We start from the raw sequence: 9551 nt of genomic DNA on the forward strand, positions 1-9551 counted from the left end.
ATGAAAAACAAAAATGAGACATTCTCAATGTTCAAACTATTCAAGGCTCAAGCAGAAAAACAGTCAGGAAAGAGCCTAAAAATCCTAAGGACAGATGGTGGAGGTGAGTTCAACTCAGGAGAATTTGGCAAATTCTGTAGTGAACAAGGCATTATGCATGAGGTGACTTCCCCCTACACACCCCAACATAATGGGATTGTAGAAAGAAGAAACAGAATCATAATGAATATGGTTAGAAGCATGTTGAGAAGCAAAGAACTCTCAAATGAATTTTGGGGAGAGGCAGCCTCAACAGCTGCATATATACTCAACAGATGCCCCACCAAGAGGCTTGAAAATGTAGTTCCTGAGGAAGCATGGTCAGGAATTAAACCAACAGTGAGACACATGAAAATATTTGGCTCAATTTGCTATAGACACATACCAGACCAAAGGAGAACAAAGCTGGATGATAAAGGTGAAGCAATGATCTTCCTTGGCTACAACAACACAGGATCTTATAAGTTCTATAGCCCTGAAACCAAGCAAGTGGTGTTTAGCAGGGATGTTCAGTTTGATGAAGCAAAGTCAGTTAATGAGCTAAACAAGAACTTTGACCCTTTGGCAAAACTACACATAGAATGGGAGAATGATGATGAGACATCTGAACTGAGAAGAGAAACACATGCATACACTCAGCAAGCAAACACTAGAGCAACAAGGACAAGGAATCCTCCTTCTTGGCTATCAGATTATGTGCTAAACTCAGATAACTTGGTGAGTCAGGAAGGTGAGGTTGTTCAACACATGGCATTATATGCTGACACTGAACCAAACAGTTATGAAGAGACAGTAAATAGTAGCACTTGGAGAGCAGCCATGCTTGAAGAAATCAAGTCCATAGAGAAGAATGATACCTGGGAATTGACAGAATTACCACCTAAGAAGAAGCCAATCACAGTCAAGTGGATCTTCAAAGTGAAACTAAAACCAGATGGCACCATAGCTAAACACAAAGCAAGGCTAGTTGCCAAAGGTTTTATGCAAAAGGAAGGAATAGACTTCTCAGAGGTGTTTGCACCAGTGACAAGAATGGAAACCATAAGACTCATTCTTGCAATAGCTAGCTAGAACAGATGGAGTCTTTGACAATTGGATGTTAAATCTGCATTCTTGAATGGCCCTTTAGAGGAATTAATTTATGTATCTCAGCCACCAGGCTTCATCAGCAAAGGAAATGAGAATAAAGTGCTCAAGCTAAAGAAATCACTTTATGACTTAAGGCAAGCCCCAAGGGCATGGAACAAAAGGATTGACAGATTCTTGTCTAGCTATGGTTTTAAGAAGTGTGAAGTCGAGTATGGTGTTTCCATCAAGTCACTGAACCAGAATTGTGATGCCTTGTTCATATGCTTGTATGTGGGTGACTTGTTGATCACAGGAAGCAATCAACAGGGAATTGAAGAAGTAAAAAGGAGCCTCAAAGGTGAGTTTGAAATCACTGACTTAGGAACACTAGCATACTTCCTTGGCTTGGAATTTCAGCACACTAAAAATGGCTTATTCATGCATCAAAAGAAGTATGCTCTTGAGATCCTTACAAAATTCAACATGCTCAACTGCAATTCCTCTAAAACCCCTGCTGAAATGCACCTCAAACTAAACAAGGGTGAGCATGAAGAAGTTGTAAATGCACCATTGTTCAGATAAATGGTTGGCAGCTTGAGATACATCTGACATACAAGACCAGAGATTTGCTATAATGTTGGACTAATCAACAGGTTTATGTGTGATCCAAGGCATTCCCATATGTTGGCAGCAAAGAGAATTTTGAGATACCTGAAAGGAACTCTTACTTTTGGCATCAACTTCCCTCATCAAAGTGACAAGATTAGCTCAAAACTCTTAGCCTACTCTGACTCAGATTGGTGTGGAGACTTGATGGACAGAAAAAGCACCATTGGATACGTATTTATGGTAGCAGGTGCTCCAGTATCATGGTGCTCTCAAAAGCAAAAGGTTGTGGCACTATCAACTTGTGAAGCTGAGTATATTGCTGCATGTGCCACTGCTTGCCAAGCAATATGGCTCTCTGCTCTGCTAATGGAACTAAACATTGACATTGAAGACAAGATGGAGTTGCTGATAGACAACAAGTCAGCAATTGATTTGGCAAGGAATCCGGTCTCACATGGAAGAAGTAAACACATTGAGACAATGTATCACTACCTTAGACAACAAGTTACAGAGGGAAAATTGAAGCTCTCTCACTGCAAAAGTGAGCTTCAATTAGCTGATATTATGACCAAGCCTCTCAAGATAGAGAGATTTAAAGAACTAAGAAGGAAGATAGGTGTACAAGAGGCTGAGATTGGTTGAATTGTATTGCTATTTTTGATGTTATTGCTGAGATTTTTCGAATTATGGGGAATGTTAAAAGTAGTAGTATTTCAAAAATCTGTTAAGTTGGTTAGTTCCTAACTTACTATAAATAGCAATGATAATACTTGATCAAGTAATGAACATAATTGAATTCTCTTTTCTGCATAAGCTTCTCTCTATTACTTTCATTGAAGTTGCACACTTTCTTTCTTCTTCTCACTGTCTTTTCTTTCTTTCTTTCTGCTTCACACAAACGTCTTCCACTTTTTTGTTTTGCATTTGTGTTCCAACAATTTCTGATTTCTTTTCTATTTTATTGTTACAGCTATCGCTATTGTGGTAATAACTTTGTTGAGATTTTGAAAAAATAACGGGTTTGCTGTTGAAAAGAGTAAGGTACTATTTTCTCTTTTCTCCTCGAAAATGACCAGTGCCCCTTCTCTTTTTGATTCACATAATGATGGAATCTTATTGCAGAAATCATGACATCAACTGTTGACATAAAGGATGATTCTAGAGGTAAAGCTGTCCATAGTGCCAAGGTAAAGGTATAAACAAGTTCTTTTAGTTTTGTATTCTACTTCATGATTTCTATGTTAAGCTCAAAAAAAATTAAATCATGTTGTAGATCGAAATAGTACTTAGGAAGACAACAAATGTCGATGAGCTGACGGTCAGTGTTGTTGCTAAAGATGGTGGAAATGGAGAAACTGAAGAGCAGAATGCATGGAGTTTCTCAAAAATCACACCTGAAATGGTGAAAATATGTAGCCTCTACTGATTTGCATTTATGTTGTTGCTAGGTAGTAGATGACATGAACACAATTCATTATAGATGGTCCTGCAATATTGAACAACAAAATTCTTTTATTTTCCAAATAAATAGGTCTTTCTTGTGTATTGTTATAAAACATTTTAGAGATCCAACCTATTTTTACCTACCGACATTTCTTCATTTTTTTAATTTTACTTTGCATATTTGAAAATTGCAATTTCTTAACAATTTGTTTCATTGATTTTTTATGGAAGATATTACATTAAAGTGTATTTTCATTAATATTTTTGTTTATTTTGTAGAATTGTTCTTATTCTTGGATAACTAGAGGAATGAATTGTGGGTGATGAGATTCTTATTTCCTCAAAGAGAAAATATGGTCTTATTTTGTAAATTTATTCTTATGCAAACTTATCTTATTCGTAAGGTTCTATCGATAAACATAACACATGATCATTCACTTTCAAGCTAAAGGTCCAACCTACCTATAAAAGTTATTCTGTTATTCAAGTTTGTGAGAATCCACAATTGGTAGCATATTTGCTTGATAAGATTACACCTGAATTAATATTCCAATTTCATGCTATTTGTACTAAATTATTATATTTTACCCAACTTACCAAACCAAGCCATTTCATATTATCAGATTGTTAGAAGCATTGGAAAGGGGAAGTGTGATGGTGGTTCCAGGAAAGAGGATGATGGATTTGAATGCATAAGCCTATGATAAATCTTACGAGTTTATTATTCTATACTATTTCAATCAACTTGATTTTGTAATTTTTTTTTGCTCCCTGATAATGCAATTATTGTCTGTAACTACTGATTATAATCATGATTTGACTTCACGGAAGAGGTTAGGTTCTTTTGCATTATTTGAGGTTGCCCAAGATGTACCTTTGACCGGATGTCTTCCACCAAAACTACCAAAAATATTATAGATGAATGACGCCAGGATTTGTAATGTATATTTTTGTATTCCTATATAGGATGGATTAAGTACAAAATGATGTTTTTGTTATGTCTTGCTTTTTGCATAGACTCTTGTGAGTTAATGACCTTGGTTTGTTACAATTCTCATTTTGTTTATGCCTTTTTTGTTTCAAGGCATTATAATATATTGCAGCTGAAACATGTTCAAATTAGAATGTATATATGAACTTCTGAGGTTGCTTCATGACTAAACGGATGTTTTTTTTTGTGTCCATTTATAAGTGTTGCATACACTTTTTGTGTATTTTTTTGTGTTTATTTATCATATCATGTTCACATTAAATGGAAGTGAAATACGTTTGTTACAAACTATGCGAACAAAAAAGTACTGCTCTACACGAATAACTTACTAATTTGGGATGAAAATTATTTTCCACTTAATAATTGAATATAATAGAAAGGTAGAGCACTTATATATTACTAATTTAGTTTAACTTTAACTTTTTGGAGGACACTTACACATATTATGACCTTCCACACATCTTTATAATAACTAATAGAAAAGTTAATTAAAGATATTCAATGTATATTTGACATAAAATATGTTGAAAAAGTAAATACAAATATAAAATTTTATTGTTTAAATTTAGTATTGAATTATTTGTAAGAATATTATCTTTGTTTGGGAAGTTTAGAGTGAAAAGTTTTGAAAATGAAAATAAACAAAAACATAAAAATAAAAATTATTTTTTAAAAAATGAAAACAAAAAATAAAAATATAAAATATTTGAAGCAAAAATACCCTTAACTTTTCAACCGTGTTAAAAACATTTCAGTCCAAACGTTCCCAAATGCAAGATTTATGTTTTCCACTTGATAATTGAATATAATAGATAGATAGATTGAGCACCACCACACAATAAAATCTAACCTAAATATGCAAAAACAAATTAAACAACTCCACAACTCATATTTAGCTTCAAAATTCCCATAAAAGATAACTGTGAGACATTGTTTCTTATGATAAACCATATAGATAACACAAAAGTAGCATCAGCATATAATAATGGATTGGTCCCACCAGCATCATGATGATCTGGTTTTGTGATTCAAGAGCATTTGTCTGAGCTCTACTGGGTCAATTTCATGGGTATTATTGATGGGCCTATAGTAACCTGTGACTGGGTCTGGGACCCAAGTTGATGCTGATGCATCAAATCCATTCTTGGCTCCACTTGTCTCTTCAATCTTCCCCATAATACCACTCCTACTTCCAATCCTATCATATCCTCTTATAGAAGAATCACACCCTGTTGCATATCCTCTTCTGTAATATACCATTCTCATTATACATCATAACATACAATGGCATTCACTATTTAATGTAGAGTTTAATATCTATTTAAAAAGGTAAGAGTTTGTTTACTAAAACATTCATCCTATTTCTTAAGGTTTTATCCTAAGACTAATTATTAAGGAGAGGACTAGCCCAATAAACTCCATGTGTAACTTTTCAATATATTCAATATGAGGCTTCTCTTCACATAAAGCCTAACCAACAAGGAGAAAGATTACATTTAACCTTGACTGAAGGTATCTTTTCACCAAGCTGTCAAAAAGTGTCTTTCCCGAAAAATAATTAATTATTAAAATTATAACTTAAATATATTTTTTTGATCAATCACAATTAGTACCACATGGAGTGAGATACATTGGACACAATATCTGCTCCCATTTTCACCCATGATAAAATGAAAAAGTTGTTTTATGTAATGAGGGAAATAAACAAATATGTATTCAGTAATGCAGAATAAGACTGACAACATGAGACCTACTTCTACACAATGTTACTAAATCAAATGTCATATATATCAAACATTAATGTCATATATATCAAACATGAAATAGTTGATCGAATTACAATGAGTAATAAATAATAATAACAATAATAATATAGTATACGAACATTCCTAGGATCATTTTAAAAAAATAAAATACAAATATAATAGTTGGTTAAAATATAGAATGTCATTACCATTAGTAAACTATGTGAAAAAATATGTGAGGAGAATATAAATAAGGCATCGGTGAAGCTGTTATAGTTATGATACATTAAAAAGGAAGAATTGAAAGAAAGCATGGAGTTAGAACTGACCGGTACATAGGAAAGGAAAGAGCATTAGAAGCAAAGGAGAAGACACGGTTGGCTTGAGAAAGTGACCGAACCATTTTATTTTATATTTTTGGTTTGCTGCTACGAAAGCTGTTCTGTACTTTGAGAGAGAACGCTTCAGCAGCAGCAGCCACCACCTTTACTCTATCTTTCTGTGGGAGGCATGCACTTCACATAAGCTAGGGTTTGCGTGCTATTTTATATATTACTATAATGGCGGTTTCGGTTTTTACTTTATAATAACACGCTTGTTGACATGGACTGTCGTGCATGTCAACCCACTTTCCTATCGTTTGTAATGTATAGTTTGTATTTTATAAATTCAAATATAATTTTTTGCGCTAAATTTACGGTTGAATTTATTCAATTGGTCAAAAATTCAAGTTTTTAAATACACTTTTAAAATAAGAAGATAATAAGGATAAAATAAGAAAATAATATTATATGGTTTTTGGTAGAATAAAAAGATATTGATGGTAAAATAGGAAAACACAAATTACGCCATAGGTAGTTATTTTGTGTTTTCCTTTTATTAATAGTATAGATAATAACATCCTAAATATGTTTCAAAAATAGTATCCGATTACAATTTTATATTTTTCATTAATTGATTGTCTCAATCAGATAAACAAAATCTTTAGTAAAATAAACAGAGTAAATAAAAAAATAAATGTCTCATAAAATATAAAATAGGTGTAATATTTATATAGTGTTAATGTAAAGATTTATAGATGGTCCGTATATTATGTATAATTTATTTATAATACTTCTATTTTAAAAGTCAATGATGAGAATGAACGTTAGATGATGAAGTGACAATGTAAAAACTCTTACACTATTAGTGTATACATCTTTTTCTTATATAAAATATCTTTGTAAAAATCATCACTATAAAAATTTATATATGATCAATACATTATTCATTGTTCATTTGTAATACTTATATTTAAAAGTCAATGATAATAATCAATGGTAGATGATGTAGTGACAATGTAAAAACTCTTACGATGTCAGTGCATACATCTTTTTCTCATAGAAGATATCTTGTAAAAATTATCAATGTAAATATTTATACAAAATCAGTATAAAAATTATAGGTAATAAATATATAATTTAACGTTCATTTGTAATACTTATATTTAAGTTGATGAGAATCAATAAAAAGATGATGCATGACAGAATAAAAGCTCTTAAAATCTGAATGCATACATTTTTCTACTACAAAATATCTAGTAAAAAAACCTTCTACAAGATCGACTGAAGTATTGTGTTTTAGTTAACTATGAGTTCAATGTTATAAAAACTTATCTCTTGTGTTTTTATTTGAATTGTGTTATTTTTATTCAAGTTTTGATAATAACAATTACATTTTCAATTCAATAGATTTTTTTTTGGTACATTGGAATAAAGAAACAAAACTAAGCACACAAATTGAGATCAAGGAGCAATAAAGATTGGCAATCAGCTGGGGGGAGTCCCAGAACTTCAACTCAGTTGGTGAGTGAGAACCTTGCCTCGCCATGAAGTCAGCCACCATATTAGCCTCTCTACACACAAATGATATTGTGACAACCCAAGGGTGAGCCAACCAGAGCCTAACATTGTTGACCACAACTAAAATGGGAGCAAACCTAATCTAAATTCGCTTGGAAATAATTTGAACAGCTTCGAGACAGTCACTCTCCAAAATCACACTCCTAAAACCCAAGCTCCAAGCCAAAGACAACCCCTGCTCCATGGCCAAAAGCTCCGCTAAAATAGGTGACCCAACACCAAAGTTTGCAGAAAAACCAGACAACCAATTTCCTAATTTGTCACGGAGGACACCACCCCCTCCCATAATACACGAGTTTCTGATGCAGCTACCATCGATATTCAACTTGACCAGACCCAAAATCGGGTGACTTCAACAGGTCAATGGGGGAGTCCCCGCCAATGACAGAGAACACCCATAGTTATGCCATTCCCACAGATCTTCGTGTGTAAAGCGAGCCACCAAATTTACAGTCCAAGAGGAGTCAGCTAGGATGAAATTATTTCTCCACCTCCACACCCACCAGATACCAGCCAAAAATAGAAGGCCATGCCTTGCATTATAGTTTTCCATGAGCCAGTCAGGAAAGGTCTGAGGTACCCAAAAGTTAGGAAACATGAATCCAAGACAAGCCCACAATAAAGATGAGTCGTGGAAATCCCTAAAGAGATGCATTAGATCCTCATCACCAGCATGACACCTAACACAAATAGAACTGGAAGCTAGATGCCTCTTGAAACGAAGGACATTAGAAGGGAGAGCCTCATGAAGACCAAACCAACACATAAACTTAACCTTTTCAGGGACCCGGAGTCTTCAAAGAATCCTTCACACAGCTGTTACCGCACCATCAGACCCCTCCACTTCCATGAGCCACCCATAGGCCGATCTAACTGTGTAAGAGCATGAGCCATGTCCCTCCCAAATCCAACCAACGGAAGCAGATGGAGAGCTTAGAGCGTAATTAACATATATAAAATCCTTTAGTTGCAAGGGGACTATAGTATAAAGCATGGAAAAGTTCCACTCACCTGCCATCCAGAGGTCCTTCACTTTTAGCTGAGTATCCGATATATGGACAAAGTCTACGTAAGTGTAAAGAAATCCCAGGTATTTGTGTCTCAAAACAGCACACCAAAATTCATCACTGTTATTTATCAAGTTCCAACATAACTTACCCAGAAGGGATATATTCAATAATCTGGCATCTCTAATGCCTAACCCACTATCACGTTTGCTCCTCTTGAGAACATCCCAACTCACCAGGTGGAGAGCTCGACCATTAACATCTCCACTCCAAATGAAGTTCCTCGCCATTTTATTAATGTTGTTGCATACAACATTAGGAAACCACAAGACCTGCATAGAATAGATAGGAATAGAAGAGATGACAGAGTTAGCTAGACACAAACGCCCTGCTTTATTTAGAAGGTTTTCCTTTCTAGAAGTCAGATGTCGTTGAATATTCTCAAGAATAGGGTCAAAAACTCGTCTACCTACCCTTCCATGAAGAATACGAAACCCCAAATAATTACCAAGATTGCCAACCACCTACATGCCACAAATATTCATAAGGCTATTCTTTCTCCTGTTAGTCACTAACCGTGAGCAAGTAAACTTTGATTTGTCCACATTGACTTTCAAACCCGAAGAATGGTAGAAATCCTGAAGCGTCGAGGTAATCATTCTAACTTGAGAATTAGCAGCCTTGCAAAACAACAAGACATCATCAGCAAAAAGAAGATGAGAAATATTAGGACCACCCCGAGAGAGTT

At 34.3% G+C, this 9551-nt stretch overlaps 1 protein-coding gene across 1 annotated transcript; it reads right to left on the bottom strand.

Moving 5' to 3' along the window:
* Positions 1–5056: 5056 nt before the first annotated feature.
* LOC109340263 (late embryogenesis abundant protein Lea5-like) lies at positions 5057–6425 on the bottom strand. Its single transcript, XM_019577903.1, has 2 exons — positions 6225–6425; positions 5057–5396 (listed from the first exon to the last, which is right to left on the bottom strand). Exons 1-2 carry the CDS (start codon positions 6296–6298, stop codon positions 5156–5158), a joined length of 315 nt encoding a protein of 104 aa, XP_019433448.1. The 5' UTR covers positions 6299–6425; the 3' UTR covers positions 5057–5155.
* Between the last annotated feature and the right edge of the window lie 3126 nt (positions 6426–9551).

This window comes from Lupinus angustifolius, unplaced genomic scaffold (genome assembly GCF_001865875.1).
Source record: "Lupinus angustifolius cultivar Tanjil unplaced genomic scaffold, LupAngTanjil_v1.0 Scaffold_151_28, whole genome shotgun sequence".
Lineage (NCBI taxonomy): Eukaryota > Viridiplantae > Streptophyta > Magnoliopsida > Fabales > Fabaceae > Lupinus > Lupinus angustifolius.